This window comes from Zootoca vivipara, chromosome 7, assembly GCF_963506605.1.
Source record: "Zootoca vivipara chromosome 7, rZooViv1.1, whole genome shotgun sequence".
Lineage (NCBI taxonomy): Eukaryota > Metazoa > Chordata > Lepidosauria > Squamata > Lacertidae > Zootoca > Zootoca vivipara.
The window spans coordinates 75,251,514-75,277,385 of NC_083282.1; the positions used below are offsets into that span (position 1 = coordinate 75,251,514).

Genomic DNA, 25,872 nt, shown 5'->3' on the forward strand with positions numbered 1-25,872 from the left:
CTTGAACACAGAAGCTGCCAAGGCTCCTTTTTCATGGATCTATTTTAAGGCCATTCTTAAAGCTTCTGCTTGCATGGCTGACAGGATCTGTGATACCAGCTGTAAGACCCCATTGAAATGTCCCTCTTAAGCCTTTGAAGCCTGACAATTCAGAAATAAAAACTGGGAACGAAGGCCATAGTGATGACATTAACGCAGAGAAGTAGATCCAACACCCTTGTAAAATCAGCTCTCATGCCCTCCAACATTTCTTTAAAATAGACGTCCTATTCCATAATGATGGTGGTGGTGGTGGTTTATACCCCATCCACTTGACTTGCCCCATGCCCCAGTTACTCTGGGTGGCTTTCAACATATATAAAAACCAAAATAAAACTAAATAAATGTCCCTTTTGCAGGGCTGCCTTCAGCTGTCTTCTAAAGGTTGTATAGTAACTTATCTCCTTGACTTGGGGGTTGCATAACCTCATACCCTCCAATATTTCTTTTATGGAAATAGGGATGTCCTAAGGAAAAGCAGGACTTGCTAGGATCAAATCAGAAACTGTAAATCAGAGACTGTCCCTGGAAAATAGGGACACTTGGAGGGTCTGAGTTCTTCCACCAAAATTAAAAATGAGACTATGATTGTCACCTTCCTTACACAGTGACCTGATTCACAGATAACACAAATCCATGGGTTGCTTGTTTTAACTAACCACGAGTTGTCTCACAGACGATTAAACAAACTATGGCTTGTTTCTCCAAAGTTGGTTGGTTTCCCAGCTGCTCTTGCCTCGTGCCTTTGTAGATCAGTGAGCATTTAAGGTGAGGTGGCCCAAGAAACTGTGCTTAAGGAAGTGTACTGGGCTTGCATGTTATGCCAAGAGATAGGAAAAGCAAAACAATGTAAATAAATCAGTAGCAAACCATGTGGTTTGTTGGTATTAGAATTATCAAAAGGGAATTCTAGCCGGAAAAGATTTCTAGAATGTTACCTCCTGTGAAGTTCTTCTCCATGTAATCGATGATCTGATTATAGTCACTGATGATGTTGTCTCCGTGGATGATCACAGGTACCTCTTCCCCAAGATTGAGACGCATAAACCATGGCTCTTTGTGCTCAGTCAGTGGCATGCTCACATCCCGCTCTTCGCAGGGTATCCCCTTTTCTGCGATGACCAGGCGGACCTAGAGCAAGAAATAAGCGGAGATATGACTCAGGGCTGCCTCCCAACCTCCTGCAGCATACACAACAAAGACTTAGAGCTGCTCCAAATCACCTGTATCTTGAGCATTGCTTGCACAACACTTACATTGAGGTTGGATTATATTGTTGGATAAATTTAAAAGGGGGTTCCTAGATTGGAGGTTACCCTCGCAGAAACCCAAAAGAAAAGGATACAGGCTCCAAGTGAAAAGATGGGCATTTATTGAACTATAAATGCACATAGGGACAACCTCAAAAATAAGGAGGAGGCTGCAAAGAACCACATCCAAAGCAATGTTATTGATACACTTCCAGATCACACACTCATCACTTCATTTCACCAATCAAAGGATCACAACAATCTTAATAACTGCAACCCAATGTCATCATCCTGAACCAATCAAAGTTATTTAGCTCTTCAGATCAGCCCTCATCATAACATCATATGATTACATACAGTATAACCATTTCTTCAGTATCTTCCTTTAAGGCACACAACCCATTAAGTCTTTGACTAATTTTCTTGTTCATTAAAAGTCTTCCAATGTCCTCTTCTACCTTCATTTTTTTTTTGCCCAAGTGTAGTAATTTACATTTCTCCCTGTTAAAATTCATCTTGTTTGCTTTGGCCCAGTTGTCTAATCTGTTAAGGTCATTTTGAAGGGTGATCCTGTCCTCTCCAACAATGTATCTCATCTCATCTTGTGCATTTGTTCTGATTTGTTTTGTTTGCATGGCGGTTATACTTATAACTTTTCCCCTACATTTATCCTGATTTGCTTGTGGGGTGCTTATACACTGTCCTGTTAATCATTTGTTCATTGCACACTTTTTAAAATGCATTGCCCCGTCACTTTCAAAAAGGCAAAAGGTCCAGTTCTTATTTAAAGTGAATTTATTGTGCTAGGGCCACAGAGCCCTTTAATACTTTTAGCTGTGCAAACCTAGGCTTGTATCCAATGTGGCACTATATAAGCATCCCATCAGCACAGGGATTCCCGCTTCTGCAATGGGACTCCTCCCTCTCTTCTCCCAGTGCAGTCCCTAAAACTGTTTTGGGTCCCCCACCCCACCCTCTGGAACAGATTTGGGTATGGCCTATGGTGGCATCGGTGGGAAGTCCTGTGGCAGACGCAGAAATCCTTGTGCTGATTGGATGCTTATGTAACACTGCATTGAAAACAAGCCTGAAAGTTCTGGTATGATTTGAATTCCTCCCACAAAATTCCAACAGACAGTCTGGAGGCTCCCTTATCCATTGGGGAACACTGATTTAGGCCATTAAGCCTTTTTGTTTGTTGGGATTTTAGGGTAAAGAGTGAGTAAATAACAACAATAACAGTAATAATTATTTAAAAAAACCTTTAAGTCCCTTATACCCCCCGTCATTTCGTGTGTTGTTGATGCAACTACAGTAGTATTTTTTTAATTGTTCATAGTTGTGCATCATACATTAACCATGATCTCAGTTTTCTGAGTGCCAAACTCAGAATGATGTATCAGTGGAGTTTGCAGAAGTACAAAAAAGCAATAGGAAAAAAAGCCTAAGGAGGGTGGGGGGAGGTTGACCCAAAAACAGTCAGTGGAGAAAACAGAAAAGAGGGAATGGAATGGAGTGTCCTAAAAACACCGCTGTGTTTGGTTGCAAGTCACGAGACCCCCAAAGGATTTCAAAGGAATAAAAATGGAGTAAAAATGTATATGTGCCATAAAATTTTAATGAAACACACCAAAATATAAATACAAAATCAACACAAACAATGATGCAATTTTCAGCAAAAGGAGAAAAAAGTCATTTCAACTCAACCGCTATAGAGGAAAATTAAGCTTCTTATGAAGCTAGTATTATCAGATTTTTCTGCAGATAGGGGAGCAAGAAGCTAGCCTAGAGACAAAGGGTTATATTCAGCATAGCGCTAACATTAAGGTTGCATTAGTGCAGGGATTTTCCTTGTGTGACAGAACCTTATATCAGTCTCCTCACCCCATGCACCCCCTAAATCTGTTCCAGGGGTTCTCTGAACCCTTCAGAGCAGATCTGAGGATGGCACAGGTCATGCATGTGGGGAGGAGAGAAGAGAATTACATTAGTGGGAATCCTTGCAATGGCTTCTACTATTGTAATGATTTAGGTGAATGGGGATCAAAGGTTTTGAAAATGCTTTGAGAAAGCTCTCATTTTAGGGTGGTCATCCGTAGGGCGGAGCTGGGCATGATGGCATCACAGAGGCAGAGGGAGGAGTCGGTAGGGAGGGCAGCGCAGTGGAAGGAGTGTCGGATTGGCTCTGCCGCTGTGCCCACACTGCCCCAACCTCTCCATCACTTTCCTACTCCTCCTCTCCGTTACCAGCAGTGACCTCTGTGCTGGGAAGCCGAAAACGCCACCCCACTCCACGAGCTGCTATTGGTGGCCCCATGCAGAGGACAATCCTTTATTTTTAAGGGCTATCATAGGACAGTCCTTTCCTTTGAAGGGCTGTCTGGTTGGTCCATGTCCAGTTTAGAGATAAAGAACCATAATAGCAAGGTCACTGGAATCACCCATTAGCTGCTAGACATGGGCAGCAGACTGAGAAAGCACACAGGTCACCCATCCACAGCCTCCCCCAATATGGCAAGGGGTCTGAAGCTCAACATCAAAAAAACCAAGATCATGGCCACTGGTCCCATCACCTCCTGGCAAATAGAAGGGGAAAAAATGGAGGCAGTGAGAGATTTTACTTTCTTGGGCTCCTTGATCACTGCAGATGGTGACAGCAGTCACGAAATTAAAAGACGCCTGCTTCTTGGGAGAAAAGCAACGACAAACCTAGACAGCAACTTAAAAAGCAGAGACATCACCTTGCCGACAAAGGTCCGTATAGTTAAAGCTATGGTTTTCCCAGTAGTGATGTATGGAAGTGAGAGCTGGACCATAAAGAAGGCTGATCGCCGAAGAATTGATGCTTTTGAATTATGGTGCTGGAGGAGACTCTTGAGAGTCCCATGGAGACTCTTGAGAGTCCCATGGACTGCAAGAAGATCAAGCCTCTCCATTCTGAAGGAAATCAGCCCTGAGTGCTCACTGGAAGGACAGATCGTGAAGCTGAGGCTCCAATACTTTGGCCACCTCATGAGAAGAGAAGAATCCTTGGAAAAGACCTTGATGTTGGGAAAGATGGAGGGCACTAGGAGAAGGGGACGACAGAGGACGAGATGGTTGGACAGTGTTCTCGAAGCTACGAACATGAGTTTGACCAAACTGCGGGAGGCAGTGGAAGACAGGAGTGCCTGGCGTGCTATGGTCCATGGGATCACGAAGAGTCGGACACGACTAAACGACTAAACAACAACAACAACAATTTTATTTCTATTTCTATTTAAATTGTCATCGTTATTTCTATATCGGCACCAAGACCTGGCAGAGAGGGAGGTGCTATTTTGTGGCAGAGAGGGAGGTGCTATTTTGTGGATGGGTGATTCTAAAAGAGAATGCTCCCCCAATACCAAAATCCCTACAGTGGATAATTAGTACACCGAGGTTCAGGCTTAGGCTAGAATCCAGTGTGGTGAAGTGGTTAAGAGTGGTAGACTCATAATCTGGGGAGCCGGGTTCGCGTCTCCACTCCTCCACATGCAGCTGCTGGGTGACCTTGGGCCAGTCACACTTCTCTGAAGTCTCTCAGCCCCACCTACCTCACAGGGTGTCTTTTGTGGGGGAGGGAGTGAAAGGAGAATGTTAGCCGCTTTGAGACTCCTTCGGGTAGTGATAAAGCGGGATATCAAATCCAAACTCCTCCTCCTCCTCCTCCTCCTCCTCCTCCTCCTCCTCCTCCTCCTCCTCCTCCTCCTTCAACAGCAGCTTTTCTAGGCAGGAATTGTTTTATATTTTTTCTTTGCAATGGGGTAGCATTCAAACATGCAACAGTCTCCGCCCTGAATCCTGAAGTGGTACAGACCCCGAAGGACTGCACCACATGATTTTTCCAATTCAGCCTTCTGTTCCTAGAACTGATGAAACCTGGCACCAGGTTGAGCTAATCTAGATGCATAGATGGCTCTCAATAAGAAAAGTGTGGGGAGGGGAAGGGTTTGTAGATGAGATGTGCAGGGAATTGCATTATATAGAGCTGAGATCCATATTCGCTCTGTTTAATGCCTTCATTGGCTCTTTCTGTTTCCTGATCTGTCTTTATTCCAACCATGGCTGGTTTGCTGCCTTTAGCTGACAAAAGCCAAAAATATGCTTAAGACCCTTAAACTTCCATCTGATTGGATTGATGGCCTCAATGCCAGATTATCTAGCTGCAGGACAGTGAGAGAGGCAGTTACTTTGGCTTAGCCGGATGGTGAATCCCTCCAGCAGGTGCTAGGATCTGCTGAGAGAAGATATAGCATGCAGTCCTTCATCGCCCACGCTGTTCAGAGGGAGTGGGTAGGAAGCACAACTTGGCTGCCTCGGCAAGACCCCTCCTCCCCCTCCCCCTTCTCGAGTATGTAAGAGTCAGAGAGTCACTAGCAAGAGCAAGCACAACTCAGGCTTTCTGACTTGCAGATGCTGTTCAATCTCACAGTGCTGGCCCAAAACATTTCGCTGCCCAAGGCAAAAGGACACAGTGGCCCTCTCCATTCTATGCACTAGACCAGCAATTGTACCTGGCAATAGGACAGCATCTTATACCACACCTGAGGGCAGCAGGCTAGTTAAGGGTATGCAATGATAGCCTGTGCACTGATTTCCATCAGAAGGGAGTGGCCAGCGACTCGGGAAGAAGATAAAAGTTATTGAGCTTTTTTTTGGGGGGGGGGTAAATTCTCTCAAAAGAGGACATTACGGCAGTAACCGGGGCAGGTTTATCTGGGGGGAGTGGGCAGAACCTCCGTTAACTGAGTACTTTCAATGCTTTTTAAATAATTTTTGTGGATCTAATTTAGTAATTTTTATCCGTCCCCAACTTGGCTACACCCATGGAAAGATATGCACGTCCTGATTTAAAATCTCTGCTGGGATGAAGACCCCACAATCCCTCAACACAACTGATTGCCAACCAATGGGACCAACTGAAATGCACTATGGCTCATTCCTTCCCACCCCCTCACATCAAGCGCTGCAGCAAAAGCTGCATTATTTTGGTGCTGTTGGTTTCTCACAGCTCTTGAGGCACACAGAACAAAAAGCCAATTATGGGGAGTTGAGCGAAAGGTAATGAACCGAAAGAGAGGAGCCTGCAAGCAGCCTTTTGGCAGAGCACTTTGCACACAACCCGGCGACACCACTGGTTTCAGACCTGCATTGGCCACAGGCATGTTTGGAAACATAACGGCATAATATTGGCTTTCCCATTTGTTCTGGGGAAAAAGCTCATCGAAACAGGCTGGCTATATTTTGTCTTTTTCTGAATCTTCAAACATTTAGCTTCACTGGATGTCCCTAAGTTCTAGTGCTACGAGAAATGGAGGAAAACTTCCTTCTATCCACTTTCTCCACACTGTGCAAAATTTTATATGCCTCTATCATGTTTCCTCTTGCTCACGCTTTGAAAATGCTGAGGTGTTACAGCCAGTGAAGAGGAAGAAGCCCCTTTCAGGCCTGAGAAAGGACTCAAACCCTCCAAGATAATGTAAGGAAGGGCCAGTTCAGATAGGGAGCAGAAATGTGATTCTCATTTCATGTCCGCATCTCATTTGACACGCTGAAAAAAGCAGGTAATTCTCTAGGGGAGATTTTCCTCCTCCTGTGGGCAATTTGTATCTCCCTGGGGGAAACACACATGTCTCACGCTCTGGCACTTCAACTGTGCTGCAGAAGCACAGCTAGAGGATGCGTGAGTCACAAAAGCTTCCACTCATATATTATAAGTCTGAAACTAACAGCGGAGTCACCTCACAGCTTCACGACACAATTTGCCCGTTAATATGTTATTGATAGCCACAAAGGGGGGGGGAGCCAGTCAAATGGATGGGGAGGGAAAGAGATCTAATTCTTCTGAATATGAAGGATGAAAAGCCCTATAGATATGGAAAAGTCATACATTGAAACTGGACTTCATAAAGGGATCAGTTGGGGAGTGTGAACACACACCCCTTACACCATAGGGCTCCAATGAGACCTTCTATTGGGCAGGGGGGCATTTATTCTGTATAACGTCCCCCATTTAGTATCAATAGTTCTCATTTGTCTATATTAGGTGCCTTTTAAGACACAGAAAATCAAGAGACACACTACTAACATTTAAAAAAATAAAATAAAATCCTACAACACAAATAGCATCAGTACTACTATTACCAGGGCTGGCCCAAGGCATTTTGGCATCTGAGCAAAACCACTAAATGTGGCTCCTGCCAGGGAAGAGGAGGACAGTGAGGTTCTGCATCAGGAATTGAGTGGGGAAATAAAGATCAACATCAGGAATGGGGGATGGGGGTGGGAGGACACCAGCAATGCCTCTACAGTGGTACCTCTAGTTACGAACTTAATTCGTTCCGGAGGTCCGTTCTTAACCTGAGGTGAGCTTTCGCTAATGTGGCCTCTTGCTGCCGATGCGCCGCCGGCACACTTTTTCCCGTTCTCATCCTGGGGCAAAGTTCTCAACTCGAGGTAACCCTTCCAGGTTAGCGGAGTTTGTAACCTGAAGTGTTTGTAACTCGGGGTACCACTGTATTCACTGAGAGGCTGCCGTGGTGGCAGGTTTAGGCAGTGGGCTGTTGAGGAGGCTGCAGATCTGGCTTCCAAGGACTGTGCTGTAGCTGCTGCCGACACTGTGGCGGCAGCAGTGGGTGATGCGTCCCTTGGAGGCTGGATTTGCCACCCCTGTGGATCCTGCCACCTGAGGCGGTCACCTCATCTTTCCTCATTGGTGGGCCGGCCCTCACTACTACTTCTACTACTGTTATTGTTGTTATTATTGAACACCACAAATTTTCTATGTTCTGTGTACATTTTAAAAGGTAACTTGGTATCTGCCCACATGCTTACAATCTAATACAGTACAAAAGGAAAGCAGAAAGTATTGCAGCAGCTGCTCCTTTACTGAAATGGGTAGGGTGATGTTGGTCTCCCTCTTGCCAGGATGTTGCTGCTGAGAGGCAAGAGGTGCAGCCCTAGGCCTCTTGGTACATAAATCACAATGCACTCCAAGTGTCAACAGCTGCAACATAAATCTGTATGTCAGCTGGAGGCACTGCATTTGTGGTGATTCTGTTCCTATCAGGTGGGCAGTGCACAGAAGGTGCTGGAAGCTCGAGGCCCTCTGCTCCACCTCATGATGGGTTCTATCTTGCCCTCTGTGCCGTTCAAAACACCTACTTTGATGTAGTCAAGGGATTTTGAGTGGCATATTTTGACACCCAGCTCGGCTTCTCCTTTTCATCTGAATTGGTTGAAATGCTAAACCAATGCCTAGTGATGGACCGGATGAGAACAAATAAAGGTCACATCGGCACACCACACATTTAAAGCACATGGCTTCTCTCTAAGAATCCTGGGAGCTGTAGTTTATCCCTCACAGAGCTGCGATTCCCAGCAGCCTTAATGAACCCTAAATGTATGGTGTGGATGTGACCAAAGTGAGAATCAAAATAAAAGACAATACAGTAGCCAAATGTAGGTGGGGAAGCAACTGACTCTGGAGTAGGGATAAGCAAGGTTCCCTGGGCTCTATCTAGAATAGGTCCACCTAATATAGGCTAATCTGGCCTTGATTTGGATTGGTCTTGAATTAATTGCTTTAAGATCAGGCTCATATCATAATCCAGGTCTTGCCATGTCCCTGAAGTAACAGGGGACATGAAGAGGTCTGGGTGCCTCACCTCCCTAATACATAGCTGCCAAGTTCTCCCTTTTTTTAAGGGAAATTCCCTTATGCTGAATAGGCTTCCTCGCGAGAAAAGGGAAAACTTGGCAGCTATGCCCTAATATTCTTATAAGCTGCCCCCCACCGAAGAACATAATGAGGCAGGAAGGCCTCTCCAGCTCGTGCCACTGCCCCCTAAACTTGCATGATGGAGGAAATGAAAAGAATGTTGCAATGCATGTGACAGACATACAGTCATACCTCGGGTTACGGCCGCTTCAGGTTGCGTGTTTTCGGGTTGCGCAATGCGCCGAACCCGAAAGTCGTGGAATGGGTTACTTCCGGGTTTTGGCGCTCACGCATGCGTAGAAACACTAAATCACGACCCGCGTGTGCACAGATGCGGCGCTGCGGGTTGCGAACATGCCTCCCGCATGGATTATGTTTGCAACCCGAGCGTCCACTGTATTATTTGATTCAAGACAGCATTTCACGGTGCCCTGGGTTAGTCACAGCTGAGTCCATTCCAGGACATATGCTAGGCTGTGGAAGACATTATGTTATCAGCAGTTTTATTTTCACTTCCTTTCGTAATGTTCCCCAGCATGAAATTTTCCTTTTTTTCACAGCTGCTATGAAAACACCACAACAGAGGAGGCCTAAGAGGAGAGAGTAGGAGACAGGGATGATGACCACATTGGGCCTGCTCCAGTTGGATTTTCCATTTCCTGCTCCTCCTCATGCAAATGATTGATTGATAATATTTCTATGCCGCATTTCATCCACATGAACCGCAAAGTGGCTTACAAACAATAAATAACAATAATAGAACAGAGCATCGCAAATACAACATAAACCATATAGAATAATTACCAAGCCATCATAAAATCACTACAATCTATAAAACACTGTTAGGAAAACAACTGCAAAAATAAGCTGAACAACACAATGGCAACAAAAGTCATATTACAGGATTCACTAAGTACTACAACAGTAATGATGTAGAAAACAATCTTAACAACATTAACAAAATAGCAACCAAAAAAAATAAGCTAAGAACTGTTGAATTCATGAACACACTCTCCCTACCCCCATCCTATATAATAAAGTCCCTATGTCTCTGCATCCAGATTCCCTGTGTCCCGTTTTCCGCGCTACTGAGCATGTGCCCCAGGGACACAGGGATTGGACGCAGAGACTGCACGCACACACACACGCTCTCCCCACCCCACCCCCCACCCCTCTGCCCTGCACTGGCTCAATAAGCAGTTAAAACAGAGGCCACCAGGTGGAAGGCAGGAGCAGGCAGCAAGGCCCCTAAGCAGGGCAGGCCCTCTCTCAACGTGCCCAAGGGCCTGAGGAGGAAGCTGGGATGACCAAAAATCGAGGCCCCGGCCTCTCCTCACCAACAGGCCCAAAATGGAGGCCCAAGCAGCTCAAGATAAAGCAGGCCACCAGTGGAAGGCAGGAGCAGGCAGCAAGGCCCCTAAGCAGGGCAGGCCCTCTCTCAACGTGCCCAAGGGCCTGAGGAGGAAGCCGGGACAACCAAAAATCAAGGCCCCGGCCTCTCCTCACCAACAGGCCCAAAATGGAGGCCCAAGCAGCGCAAGATAAAGCAGGCCACCAGTGGAAGGCAGGAGCAGGCAGCAAGGCCCCTAAGCAGGGCAGGCCCTCTCTCAACGTGCCCAAGGGCCTGAGGAGGAAGCCGGGATGACCAAAAAATCAAGGCCCCGGCTTCTCCTCACTAACAGGCCCGAAATTGAGGCCCAAACAGCGCAAGCAACCGGGAGACCCCCGCTGGGCCGGAACGGCCAGGAAAGGCGCGGGGAGGCCACCGAATGCTCAGCGCCAACCGTGGGACCCTCAGAAAGCGCCGGGGTGGGCGCAAGCCCCCTGGACGGCAAAGCTCCCTCCCGGATGCAGCAGGTGACTGAAAAACAGCCGCGGAGGCCAACAAAAGTAGCGGGAGCCACCCCCACCCCCGAAAAACTGGGCGTACACCCCGGAGCAGCCACCCGGGCCATCCAGGAGCCAGAATTCGGCCACTGGGCCCTGGCAGCAGCAGCGCTATTGACGGAGAAAAATTAGGAACCAAACGGCAGGCGCAAAAAGTGCGCGAAAACAGGGTGGGAAGGGATCTGCACTCCAAACACAAGCTTCGGAGGGGGTAAAGGAAGAAATACCCCCCGCACCCCCCAGCCGAGCCCGGGCTGTAAAGGTAAAAAGAGGGGGTGACTTTGGCTTCGGGTTTGGGAACGGGGGGGGGGGAGAAAATTAGGGATAAATTAAGGATCAAAGGGAGGGGGGAAGGAACAATCAATTAGACAAGGAATAAAAGCCCCCCACGCGCCGCTGCCACCGAAAAAGGCCGAATGTTCTAGCGCCCGTTTATTTTATAAGTTGACTCTGTATTTCGCTTGGAAAGTTTTTGTATTTCTTCTTTTTTGAATTTATAATTTGAAATAAATTGCTAATGTAATGCTGAGCTAATGCAAGAGCCCCCAAACCTGTTGGGGCTATCAATGGTCCCTTGATCTTTAATGGCACAGCTGCCCTCGCACTTCTGGTGAAACTCTTCTAGAAATCAATGCTGCCTAGGAACACAAGAACTGCTGCACTAGGTCAGACCAAGGGTCCCACCGCCGACAGCAAGGACAGGTCCCAGGGTTCGGAGAAGCGCTGCGCAAGCGCTTCTCCGAACCCCGGGATGTTCTAGCGCCCGTTATTGAACGGGCTGAAATACACTAGTCCTATATAATAAAGTGCAAGTGTCTCTGCGTCCAAGTTTTCCGTGTGTCTCTGGGTTACTGCGCATGTGCCCCAGGAACACAGGGATTGGACAGCAGAGACTGCACGCGCGCATTCCCCCCCGCCTCCTCCAACCGCCGCTCCCGGCCGGACACCGCTTCACTGCAGGGCACGTCAGGGAAGCGAGGGTGAAGGCCGGCGGAGGCCTCCTCCTCACAACCCTCCCTGGCCCGTGAGAGGAGCGGCGGGAGGCCGCGAAGCAGCGGCGGCGAGGTAGGTGTTTGTGTCCCGCGTCCTTCCTGTCGGCGGCTGGGGGAGAGGAAGGAAGAAGGACAGGACAGCAGTGCTTTCTCCTCCTCCGTTCCTGTCCCCCTGCCGCCGACAGCAAGGACAGGTCCCAGGGTTCGGAGAAGTGCTGTGCAAGCGCTTCTCTGAACCCCAGGATGTTCTAGCGCCCGTTATTGAACGGGCTGAAATTCCCCAGTGACTCATAATCTTCCACTCAACTGTCCTGTGGGAAGCATTCTTGGAAAAGGAGACAGGCAGGCAAATACCACTTCAAGGCCTACTTAGGCCAGACTTCTCTCCCACTCCTGCAATGGTTGTTGGTGTCCATTGGGTAGGAGGCAAGGAGACCAACAGTAGGTAGAGGCAGAGCCAATGAAAGGCAGTGCCACCCCCTGGAAATAAAGAAAGGAGGCAGGTGGGGACTGACTGAAGTTGGTGGGGTTGTGCCCCAATTGCCCTTATTGACCAAGATCCACTGCACCCCTGTGAGAAGGATCCGTGCACATTTTAAAAATATGTACTGTAATTCAATGTTACTTCTCCACCTTAGAACTAGTCCTATCCTCAGGGCCAACGTGGTCATTAGGCAGGGTGAGGCACCGCCTCAGGGGTCAGAAGACTCCGAGGTGGCACTGCTTGAGGTTACCTTTACCTTGAAATGGGAAGTGCTGCCCTGCCATTGCTGCTGTCACCTGCACCACCCACCACCTCTGGCCACCTCAGCGCTGATTTCCAACAAGATCCTGCCGAACTCGCATAAGATCTTGCAGAGTGTATGAGCTCTTGCCTGAAATGGGTGCGATCTTGCCCAAAATTGGCACTGACGCTGGTGTGGCAGTGGTGGTAGGGCAGGTACCGGTAGCTGTGGCAGTGGCAGACAGGACAGCACTTCTCGTTTTACCTCAAGCTGTGAAACGGGACATGCCTCTGCTGTCTATCCTGGAAAGCAGGATAGAAATAGTTGTAATAAATACAGGCCAAAATAGAAATTACACTTCAAACATGTGAAACCGTCTCCTGAGACAGAATGAAATTCCAGAGACTGCAATTCTGCGAGAGGCATTGTTTCTAAGCTTCTGAACATAGATTCAGGAGCTCCATCTAAAGAGTTAAAAACAGCACACATTATGCAGCAGGTGGCTAACAAGCAACTCTTAATATCACATTATGTTCTTAAAATTCCAGCCTGCTAAAACGAAATAATAAATATGTTTACAAGAGAACCCCTAAAACAAAATTAGCCATATGAGATTAGCAGTTAATTTATACATGGGGTTGTCAATTTAGATTATAATGAAATGTAAACAAGGAAGACAAACTAATTAAACAAAGAGGTGGCAATTACCCTGAAGAAGTGATACTTATATCCAATAGGCATGCTAGTTTTATCCACTTCCAGTCAATGAGCTGTGAACTTCACAGCCACAGATGGAAGTCAACAGAACTCATGAAAAGGTTTATGCTGATCCCACCAACAGCTGAGGTGCTTCCCAATCAAAGGCCTGGTCATTCCTTTTAACAATACAGTGGTGCCTCGAATAACGAATTTAATTCGTTCTGAAGGCACCTTCGTAAGTCGAAAAACGCCATTGGAAACGCGATTTCCCATAGGAATGCATTGGAAACAGAAAAATTCGTAAGTCGAAGCAACCCTATCTAAAAATTCGTAAGTCGAAAAATTCCTATCTAAAACCGCCACGGTTTTTTCCCGAATGTCGAGACATTTGTAAGCGCGCGGTCATTACCCCCATTCGTAAGTCGAAAAATTTGGTTGTTGAGTCGTTCGTACTGGCAGGTACCACTGTACTGGCAGTAGATTTGGAAAAGTCAAAAGAAAGGGCTTCTTCACATAGTATAAAATTTTATGGAATAATAATAATAATAACAATAATAATCACCTGCCCTGCTTCATCACTACCTGAAGGAGTCTCAAAGCGGCTAACATTCTCCTTTCTCTTCCTCCCCCACAACAAACACTCTGTGAGGTGAGTGGGGCTGAGAAAATTCAAATAAGTGTGACTAGCCCAAGGTCACCCAGCAGCTGCATGTGGAAGAGCAGAGACGCGAACCCGGTTCCCCAGATTACGAGTTTACTGCTCTTAACCACTATACCACACTGGCTCTCAGGAATAGGGTGGGCCCTGAAAACACACATCTCAGTTGTCAAAGGCCAAGGTAAAGGGGTGAACAAGTCAGACACACCTCTGTAATGAGGGAATGCCACAATTTAGAGGTTTCCACAGAGAAGGACCTCCCCAGAACCCCCCCCCCACAAGAAAATTTCTGTGGGATGATGCAAGGTGTGGTGATAGCTGCTGGCTTTAGAAGATTTTGAAAAGGGAGCAGACAAATTCACAAAGGTTATTAGCCACAGCAGCTTAAATTAGCCTTTGCCAGCTTGATGGACTACAGCAGCTGCCATCAGGCCCAGATATCATGGCTGTGCTCGCCAGGGTTGGTGGGAGCTGTAGTGCAAAGCAGCTGGAGGCAGTGCCAGATTTACGTATAAGCTAAACAAGCTATAGCTTAGGGCCCCACTCTCTTGGGGGCCCCAAAAACATTTAAAGGGGGAAAAACCTGGATGTACATTTCCAAAATATAAGATAGGAAAAAAATAAAATAAAACCTACATACAGCAACAGAGTTTTGTGTTGTGTAGGCTCTTATGATGCAAGTAATGGACACCGCCTGCTCCCTAAAATATCACTGGTTTGCTCATTTCTATATATAGGGTACCTACATTCTGCATGTGCAACTGGCTTTAGATACATATTAGGTCCATAAATTACCATATAGCATATATTCCACACAAAATACAGCGACAATTTATTGTTGGAAGCTGGGCATATAAAGGGCCCCATTACCTTCAGTAACTTAGGGTCTCATCAAACCTAAACCCGGCCCAGACTGGAGGGCACTAGGTAGGGCTGCCATATGTCCGGAATTTCCTGGACATGGCCGGGATTCAGCAACCAGAAACAGTGTCCGGATGGAAATCACTTAAATGTCTGGGGAAATCCGGACATTAGGCAGCCCATATCGGAAGTGTAGATTTTGGTGAATTTCCTTAAAAACTTCATATTATTATTATTATCATTATTATTGATTTTGCAACAACAACTTTGGACAAAACCAGATTTTCACTTTTTGAAATATGGCAACCCTACACTAGGTGAGTGAAGCCTGTCTTAAAACGGACCTCTCTGAATACCAATTGCTAGGTGCCGTACAATGGAGGAAGACTATAGCCTTCATTTCCCGCTTGCAGGCTTCTTGGAAGCATCTGCCTGGAAATGGTTCGAAAACAATGACCAGCCTGCATCAGGAGTGGGGACCCTCTTAGCCCAGGCATGTCAAACCTGCAGCCCTCCAGATGTTTTGGCCTACAACTCCCATGATCCCTAGCTCTAGCACATGGGCCACATGAGCAGAGCTCCTCCCCTCTGGCTCCCTTCCCATACGTAAAGGTAAAGGGACCCCTGACCATTAGGTCCAGTCGTGAACGACTCTGGGGTTGCAGTGCTCATCTCACGTTATTGGCCAAGGGAGCCGGCGTACAGCTTCCAGGTCATGTGGCCAGCATGAAAAAGCTGCTTCTGGCGAACCAGAGCAGTGCACGGAAACGCTGTTTACCTTCCCGCTTGGAGTGGGACCTATTTATCTACTTGCACTTTGACGTGCTTTTGAACTGCTAGGTGGGCAGGAGCTGGGACCGAGCAACGGGAGCTCACCCCATCGCGGGGATTCAAACCGCCGACTTTCTGATCGGCAAGCCCTAGGCTCTGTGGTTTAACCCACAGCGCCACCTGTGTCCCCTCTTTTGTCCTCACATCTACTTTTGTCCTCACACATACCATGACATGTAGGCCCTGATTCCATCTTTTCCCCATTCCCAGTTTCAATCCTCCTTCTTCCCAGGACTCTGCAACCGCCCTTTATGCTCAGGTGACATCACAGTAACACTGCCACAGACTCGCGGAATGACTGGTAACAGACGACCTCTCTCTATTACCTATTAGCTTCTAATGAAATGGAAGGTATCACACATAAGGAGGACCAAAACTCTACAGAGGTCTGAAACTCTACAGAGAGAAGCGGTTATGACTTGAAAGTAGGGCTAGCATCCCAGAAGCTGAGGGCCTAGCACTGACCTGCCCAAATTAAGACGGGCGTGCACACACTCAATGGAGCATTTCCCTCACAATCCTTTCAGGAGTAAATAGATTTCTACGTATACTTTGGTGTTGTAATTACTGAATGGAGGAAGTTTTATTTGGAGGTGGGAAATAAATGGAGGAGGAAGTTTTATGTATTGAATGTGGCCTCCAATTTTGGCCCATGTGCATTTTTCTGTGAATCAGAATGCCAAACATTTTCAGCCAAAACAACTTCCCCTGGGACTACATCTTTATACTTATTTGTTCAATCTAGCTGGAATTTCTTAAATAAAAATAGGAAGTGAAAATCAGGAATGGATGAGTCAGCAGTGTGATGCAGCAGCTAAAAAAGCCAATGCAATTCTGGGCTGCATCAATAGGAGTATAGCATCTAGATCAAGGGAAGTAATAGTACCACTGTATTCTGCTCTGGTCAGACCTCACCTGGAGTACTGTGTCCAGTTCTGGGCACCACAGTTCAAGAAGGATACTGACAAGCTGGAACGTGTCCAGAAGAGGGCAACGAAAATGGTCAAAGGCCTGGAAACAATGCCTTATGAGGAACGGCTTAGGGAGCTGGGTATGTTTAGCCTGGAGAAGAGAAGGTTAAGGGGTGATATAATAGCCATGTTCAAATATATAAAAGGATGTCATATAGAGGAGGGAGAGAGGTTGTTTTCTGCTGCTCCAGAGAAGCGGACACGGAGCAATGGATTCAAACTACAAGAAAGAAGATTCCACCTAAACATTAGAAAGAACTTCCTGACAGTAAGAGCTGTTTGGCAGTGGAATTTGCTACCAAGGAGTGTGGTGGAGTCTCCTTCTTTGGAGGTCTTTAAGCAGAGGCTTGACAGGCATATGTCAAGAATGCTTTGATGTTGTTTCCTGCTCGGCAGGGGGTTGGACTGGATGGCCCTTGTGGTCTCATCCAACTCTACGATTTTAGGAATGGGCAAGATTTTGCAAAAAAACCTAAATTTCAGGCTTAAAAAAATTCACATCACAATTAATGCATTGACTAGGGAATGTGAAACATGTCATTAATGTGAAATTTATAACCCTGAGTATCACACATTTCCTTTTTAAAAATAAAGGTTCTAGTTCCCTTGAGAAACTCAAAACAGTGTTGCTAGTTTCTGCTGTTAGAAAACGGGTGGCAGTTTTAGCCCTCTTTAGCTGCCACAGACCACTTTCAGTTGTTTCTTTTGTCTTCTAGCTCTTTTTTCACATATGGTTTATAAGTTGTAGCATTCTATCTTTCCTAGACATGTTTTTTGCCAGGTAGGAAAATAATATTTTTTAAAAGTGGATATTGCATTTACAGAGATAGCATAAAAGACTATGATTAATGTTATGGAAGCAAATTTTCATTTGAATATTTTATTCCTCTCACAGAAGTTGTACTTTATGGTTGCAGAATTTAGGGCAGAATTCCAGGCGTCCTGTATATAATTTATGGAGTATAAGAAAAAGGGTCCAGAGCTTTGTTTTGGAGCCTTTAAGACCATTTATCTCTGGCGTTTTTGGTTTATACAAGAAGTGGAATTGACTCATTAGTTTGCAATGGTTTTTCTCTTCTCTATTTGTTGAGAGAAAACTGGCTTTCGGAGAATATTGGCATATTCATTGTATGCTCTGGCCATGGTACTGAAAGAAAAGGAAGAAAAGCTACAAGTCTCTCCATTAGTGACATCCTGATCCACTGTGGCATCTCAGCCCTGTACATGCTCTGTTTTTGTATGCACCAGCTCCTTTGGGTAACAAAGTGAGGGGGCAATTAAAACCAAAAATGTTCTGACTGCATGAGGATTTGAGTTTTGATCCCTATTCTGATATACAGTAATATAGGGGGTGGAGCTTTTTTTTTTTTTACATGCATGGAGGCTGAATTCTTATTGCTTCTACAGCAGGGATGAGGAACCTTTGTTTCTCCAGATGTTGCTGGACTACAACTCCCATCATCCTTGACCATTGACTTTGCTGGCTGGTGTTGATGGGAGTTGCGGGCATGAGTTCCCCAACCTTGTGCTAGAGGAATAAAACTATTAGAATGAGGGTGTTCTGCTTTTAAACACACCTTGAATTATTTTTCTTCTACCCTTTGCCACACTGAGCATTCCTCATAAGCTCTTCTTATGCACTTGCAACACCAGATTTCACTAGGAAGCAGGCACATACAAGGAGTGGGGGGAACCCTTCCTTCTCTGCAATCAACTAAACAACAACAACACCACCAAGTGGGGGACTTAGACAGGAATGGCACATTTGTGTGCTGTCACTTTAAGGGTTCATTCTGCTGCCCCGAGCAGTCCCATCAATTATGGCAGAGGTGGGGCTAGCACTGGATTAGTTGTAGAAAAGCATGTATGTGTAGCTGTTTAACTGTTTCCTTGCCCGAGCAGAGAGACAGAGATAAAGACACAAAGAAAATCCCTGAATGGGGGTGTTACCAGGAGATAAAATAAAAGGGGAAGAGCTGAGTTAGCTTGTTTCTCAGGCAGAGCAATTACAGAGCAACTAAGCTTATGTCTGACTCACCTATCCAAAAGAAAGAGAGCATTTGCCTCCATTCTTCCCTGGTGGCTTTTTGTGTTGTTGTTTTTTTTAGATGGCTGAAATAGATTTCTTTCTTTCCGAAACATTCCAGATTCCCTGTTGCTGGGGTTGCTTTGAGCTTGCATGTGTACTCCACCTAGCTTTCTGCTCCTGGAGAAATGAAAGGCCCTCCCGCCTTGAGGAAACCTGCCCATTCATCATCTTCCCCATGCATAATTCAACCCCCATGTATAATGAATGCTGAAAGAAATGGCTGTGTGTGTATGTGTACCTAAGAAAGATAAAGGTCAGGTGTGTTTCATCCTTTGTTCACAACTGCCCTGAGCTGCCCAGGAAGCATGCAGACACCGGGGTGGGGGGTGCCACTTGCTCTTAGTTTGAAAGACAAAAGCTGACAGCATCTGTGCACTGACTCAAAGAGTCCAGGAAGCAGGATTTCAATCCTAGTGCTGCAGTGTCAGAAGTCAATGGATTGTTTGGTACAGGTTCTTCGGAGACGATATGCCCAGTCCAGCCCTACAGTGAATATACAAGGACCCAGATCCATTTATGTCTCCATGCCTTCTCTCCATCATTACAGGAGACAGATGATCAGGATTCGTTTCCCCCTCCCTCCCTATGCTTCTTCCCTCCCTCCATTCATCCCATCTTTGGCCCACAGAAACCAAGAAGCCTCTCCAAACACAACATGCAAATCTGACCCCCAAACCAGACAGAGACAACCAGGGCTCCCCTCCCGCTGCTTTAGGCAAATGCTGTTGGAAAATGCAGAAATGCAGACACAAAGCACACCTCCGCTGAAGCACACCGCTCCCTCGGGCATCCTCAGGGAAAAGCGCCCTGGTCTGCCGTCTCCCCCACCCCCGCTGCCTGCATGATTGTTAGGAGGGCAACATCCAGGAATTTGCCCTGCGATAATATTGGCTGGCGCACAATCCCTCCCTCCCGAGCCCAGCCTAGCGTTTACCTTCTGTGAGCTGAATGACTGGGTCCAATGATACAAAACCAGCCTGTCCTTGGATCTGAACGCAGGGTGTGCCGGGTCCTGGTTCGCCTCGTCCTCCATGGATTTGCCTGCATCGTTCTCCAGTGCTGAAATGGGCCACCAGCTGCAGTTGGTGGGAGTAACATTGTTGGGAGTCGCCATGACAGCCTGTGCTTATGGAAGAGCAGGAGAAGGAGAGAGCTGCAGCTGCTGTACTATCGGAGCATCACATGGGCTCATGGAAACAGCATCACTCCCGGAGCCAAGGGGGTTCGGTTTCATTACTCACCCCAGATTTGCATGGCGAGCCCAGAGCAGCTGGATCAGAAGCCGCATCTAGCTTGAGGAAGAGGAGGAGTGTAGCGCACTCTCTCTCTCTGTGTGTGTGTGTGTGTGTGTGTGTTTGTGTGTGCGTGTGCGCGCGCGCTAAATCACAGCCCCTTTACATCCATGGCAAGCTTGAGAGTGAGGCACATTGCTGCACTGCTCATGCATTGTTCTAATCACAGACACAACACACCGTCGATGCCACCTGACGGCGAACCTGGGACTCCACATCCAACGGGACACCCTGCATCTTATTAGCAATAGAGTGCAGCCTCCTTTATCGGGATGGTTTGTGGAGGGTGCCCGGATAATCCAGGTAAATAGGACTGACAATGAACTCCTAGGGAAGCATGTTTTTGCTTCTATGAAGAGTCAGATCCTAGAAATCTGATCTCATTCCCCCCCCTCCCTCAACCCCACTGGCAGGTTAGGCAAATTGCCGAGACTTTATGCTGAAGATGAATACATTGGTGGCTTTCTAACTTTTGAACTTAAATGTTTCGGCTTCCAGCTTCAAGATCTGGAGAATGGAGAAGGCAGCTTCCAACTGTGGCTAGGCAGAGCCATCATTATTCTCCCTGCAAAGCAAGCACCCAGCAGCACTGAGGAGGGAGAACCCTCATTGAAAACATTTTACTCAAGGGTCTATCAAATTCTGGACCTCGCACTCCTAACAAATGGCCTGATTTGGGATCTCTCTTTTCTGATCCTGAAGAGGTCTTTCAGTCCTGAGTACATATACAGTGGTACCTCGGTTTACAAACACAATTGGTTCCGGAAGTCTGTACTTAACCTGAAGTGTACTTAACCTGAAGCAAACTTTCCCATTAAAAGTAATGGAAAGTGGATTAATCTGTTCCAGACGGGTCCGCGGAGTACTTAAACTGAAAATACTCAAACTGAGGCGTACTTAAACTGAGGTATGACTGTAATCCTATACTTATAGCCTTCTACTTGGGTGGAAGTTCATGTAAAGAGACCATCAGGAAGGGTCAATGCAAATTTGCGGTGGTTTTTTTAAAAAGTGGTTGCTCTTATAAAATGCATAGAAACCAATACCCAGAGAGGACCAAGCTTCCACTTTTTGCTTTCTACATTGCTGGAGGAAGCATATGGATCTTCACAGAAAGCTAAACACGTAATAGTTGTATAGAAATGAGTATTGGAAAGTTGAAAATTGGAGGTTCAGGATCTTAAGCGACAAGCGGAATAGTAGTGTGTTCCATTCAACTAAGTCAATGGAAAGTTGCTTTAGTGTTTCTTTAGATTTAAAATTGAGATTGAACAAAAATTGATGTTTGGAGTCCAATATACCCAGAACATCAAGTATCTTTATAGGAAGGAATTGGCTAGTTCAGATAGAGAATGGTGGTGATGATGATGATAATTTATTATTTATACCCCACCCATCTGGCTGGGTTCCCCCAACCACTCTTGGTGGCTCCCAACAGAATATTACGGTAATAATATGGTGATGTAATGCATTTGAATCATATGATGTAGGCATATTATCCTGTGGTGTCTTGTTTCTGATTCATTGGAAGTCAAATGAAATCCATTCTGGAAATGTGTTTGACTCCAAAATGTTCAAAAACCAAATCATAGCTTCTGATTGGCAGCAGGAAGCTCCTACAGCCAATCGGAAGCCCCATCGGACATTCGGGTTCCAAAAGAACGTTCGCAAACCGGAACAATCACTTCCGGGTTTGCGGCATTTGAGAACCAAAACATCCAAGTTCCAGGGCGTTTGGGATCCAAGGTATGACTGTATTGCCTTTGCTTTGGAGAAATCTTTGATATTTGTGGATGTTTACTCCCTTCTCTGGCTATGCTAGCAGGAGCTGGTTGAAGTTCACAAAGCCCTAAGCAAATTGGGTTCACCGGAGTCCTTATGCTGCACCTCAATCTCTGGCATCTTCTGATGGGGCACTTTTGCTAATCCCCCATGCCCCTGAAGTTGTTGGCCTCTACCAGGAACTGAGCCTATAGTGTTGTAGAACCTGCCCTGTGGAACTCCTTGCCAATAGAAGTATTTTAAATGTCTTTCTTTTTAAAGCTGCATTGTTCAGGCAGCCTTTTTGAACTTTTTTTTTTAAAAAAACCTAGTTTTTATGCAATATTTTTCAGGTTTTTTTCTTTTTAATAACATGATCGAATCTGGAGTACTTTCATCCCAAGTTTTATTTATGGCTCAGTGTCTCCACAATCTAACATCACACACCTCATTCTGCATTGCCCTTTATAGCAGCTCAGTCCCCAATGTTTGCATGAAAGGCCCAAGTGTCAGTGGAAGAGCATTTGCTTGGCATGCAGAAGGTCCCAGGTTTGAACCTAGAATTCCCAAGCATGACCTGGAGAGAACCAGGCCTGAAAACCGGGAGAGCCACAGCCAGTCTGTGTAGACAATACTGAGCTAGATGGACCAATTATTTGACTCATTATAAGGCAGTTTCCTAGGTTCCTAACACCTCTTTATAGTGTCCTACATCCATGAAGCGAAAGGAAAGTCCGATGCTGTAAAGAAAAATATTGCATAGGAACCTGGAATGTAAGAACCATGAGTGGAGGTAAGCTGGATGTGGTCAAAAATGAGATGACAAGAATAAATATCGACATCCTGGGCATCAGTGAACTAAAATGGAAGGGAATGGGCGAATTCAGTTCGGGTGACTATTATATCTACTACTGTGGGCAAGAATCCTGTAGCAGAAATGGAGTGGCCCTCATAGTCAACAAAAGAGTGGCAAATGCTGTAATGGGATGCAATCTCAAAAATGACAGAATGATCTCGATACGAATCCAAGGCAGACCTTTTAACATCACAGTAATCCAAGTTTATGCACCAACTACCGGTGCTGAAGAAAGTGAAATTGACCAATTCTATGAAGACCTACAACAACTTCTAGAAATGACACCAAAGAAGGATGTTCTTCTCATTACAGGGGATTGGAATGCTAAAGTAGGGAATCAAGAGATAAAAGGAACAACTGGCAAGTTTGGCCTTGGAGTTCAAAATGAAGCAGGGCAAAGGCTAATAGAGTTCTGTCAAGAGAACAAGCTGGTCATCACAAACACTCTCTTCCAACAACACAAGAGACGACTCTACACATGGATATCACCAAATGGGCAGCATCGAAATCAGATTGATTATATTCTCTGCAGCCAAAGATGGAGAAGCTCTATACAGTCAGCAAAAACAAGACCTGGAGCTGACTGTAACTCAGATCATCAGCTTCTTATAGCAAAATTCCAGCTTAAACTGAAGAAAGTAGGAAAAACCACTGGGCCAGTAAGATACAATCTGAATCAAATCCCTTATGAATACACAGTGGAAGTGAGGAACAGGTTTAAGGATTTAGATTTGGTGGACAGAGTGCCTGAAGAACTATGGATGGAGGCTCGTAACATTATACAGGAGGCAGCAACGAAAACCATCCCAAGGAAAAGGAAATGCAAGAAAGCAAAATGGCTATCCAACGAGGCCTTACAAATAGCGGAGGAGAGGAGGCAAGCAAAATGCAAGGGAGATAGGGAAAGATACAGGAAACTGAATGCAGATTTCCAAAAAACAGCAAGGAGAGACAAGAGGGTCTTCTTAAATGAGCAATGCAAAGAAATAGAGGAAAACAATAGAATGGGGAAAACCAGAGATCTGTTCAAGAAAATTGGAGATATGAAAGGAACATTTCGTACAAAGATTACCATAATCAAGGACAAAAGTGGTAAGGACCTAACAGAAGCAGAAGACATCAAGAAGAGGTGGCAAGAATACACAGAGGAATTATACCAGAAAGATATGGAGGTCTCATACACCCCAGGTAGTGTGGTTGCTGACCTTGAGCCAGACATCTTGGAGAGTGAAGTCAAATGGGCCTTAGAAAGCACTGCTAATAACAAGGCCAGTGGAAGTGATGATATTCCAGCTGAACTATTTAAAATTTTAAAAGATGATGCTGTTAAGGTGCTACACCCAATATGCCAGCAAGTTTGGAAAACTCAGCAATGGCCAGAGGATTGGAGAAGATCAGTCTACATCCCAATTCCAAAGAAGGGCAGTGCCAAAGAATGCTCCAACTACCGCACAATTGCGCTCATTTCACACGCTAGCAAGGTTATGCTTAAAATTCTACAAGGCAGGCTTAGGCAGTATGTGGATCGAGAACTCCCAGAAGTGCAAGCTGGATTTCGAAAGGGCAGAGGAACCAGAGACCAAATAGCAAACATGCGCTGGATTATGGAGAAAGCTAGAGAGTTCCAGAAAAACGTCTACTTCTGCTTCATTGACTATGCAAAAGCCTTTGACTGTGTCGACCACAGCAAACTATGGCAAGTTCTTAAAGAAATGGGAGTGCCTGATCACCTCATCTGTCTCCTGAGAAATCTCTATGTGGGACAAGAAGCTACAGTTAGAACTGGATATGGAACAACTGATTGGTTCAAAATTGGGAAAGGAGTACGACAAGGTTGTATATTGTCTCCCTGCTTATTTAACTTATATGCAGAATTCATCATGCGAAAGGCTGGACTAGATGAATCCCAAGCCGGAATTAAGATTGCCGGAAGAAATATCAACAACCTCAGATATGCAGATGACACAACCTTGATGGCAGAAAGTGAGGAGGAATTAAAGAACCTTTTAATGAGGGTGAAAGAGGAGAGCGCAAAATATGGTCTGAAGCTCAACATCAAAAAAACCAAGATCATGGCCACTGGTCCCATCACCTCCTGGCAAATAGAAGGGGAAGAAATGGAGGCAGTGAGAGATTTTACTTTCTTGGGCTCCTTGATCACTGCAGATGGTGACAGCAGTCACGAAATTAAAAGACGCCTGCTTCTTGGGAGAAAAGCAATGACAAACCTAGACAGCATCTTAAAAAGCAGAGACATCACTTTGCCGACAAAGGTCCGTATAGTTAAAGCTATGGTTTTCCCAGTAGTGATGTATGGAAGTGAGAGCTGGACCATAAAGAAGGCTGATCGCCGAAGAATTGATGCTTTTGAATTATGGTGCTGGAGGAGACTCTTGAGAGTCCCATGGACTGCTAGAAGATCAAACCTATCCATTCTGAAGGAAATCAGCCCTGAGTGCTCCCTGGAAGGACAGATCGTGAAGCTGAGGCTCCAATACTTTGGCCACCTCATGAGAAGAGAAGACTCCCTGGAAAAGACCCTGATGTTGGGAAAGATTGAGGGCACTAGGAGAAGGGGACGACAGAGGACAAGATGGTTGGACAGTGTTCTCGAAGCTACAAACATGAGTTTGACCAAACTGCGGGAGGCAGTGCAGGACAGGAGTGCCTGGCGTGCTATGGTCCATGGGGTCACGAAGAGTCGGACACGACTAAACGACTAAACAACAACAACATCCATGAAGCAGTTGACACCAGCAAAATGCTGTGGCTAATATTCTCATGCCACTTAGAACTTCTTATTCTTTGCTAGCTCATCTTCTTTACTCTTTACAACAGAGCTGTAGTTTTTGTGGGAAACTTTGTTTTCTTCTGTTTTGCCTTTAAACATTATTTGCAAAGTGGTCCTGGATTGTTGGCATCCGTCCGTCTCAAGAGACAATGGAGTGCATCTCAGGGGGTTGAAGTCTGGAGCACCAAAGTGACCTCCCCCGGGGTGCAAGCCTGGGCAGTGTGTATGGAGGTCCTGGGCTACCCAGATGACAAGACCCGCTTTCAGCCTCGCTGATGTGGTGCAAAGGAAAGCAGATGTTTCATTGCAAGAGTAGCCAGAAAGAGGTGTATAAGGCAACATCATCTTAGGGACTCCGATCCAGATTTGTTTACTCCTTAGACTTTTCTTCTCCTGAAGATACCTCACAAGGCAGGTTTAGGACCAGTG

At 45.9% G+C, this 25,872-nt stretch overlaps 1 protein-coding gene across 1 annotated transcript in view; it reads right to left on the minus strand.

Annotated features, from left to right (window-relative positions):
- The window catches only part of GDAP1L1 (ganglioside induced differentiation associated protein 1 like 1), a 44,863-nt gene extending 24,932 nt beyond the window's left edge, over window positions 1–19,931 (minus strand). The window contains exons 1-2 of the mRNA XM_035123115.2: window positions 19,678–19,931; window positions 978–1,170 (exon numbers count right to left, since the gene is read on the minus strand). Of these exons, the coding sequence (XP_034979006.1) occupies window positions 978–1,170; window positions 19,678–19,857 (373 nt within the window). The 5' untranslated portion in view covers window positions 19,858–19,931. The remainder of the gene's footprint in view (window positions 1–977; window positions 1,171–19,677) is intronic.
- Window positions 19,932–25,872: the final 5,941 nt, after the last annotated feature.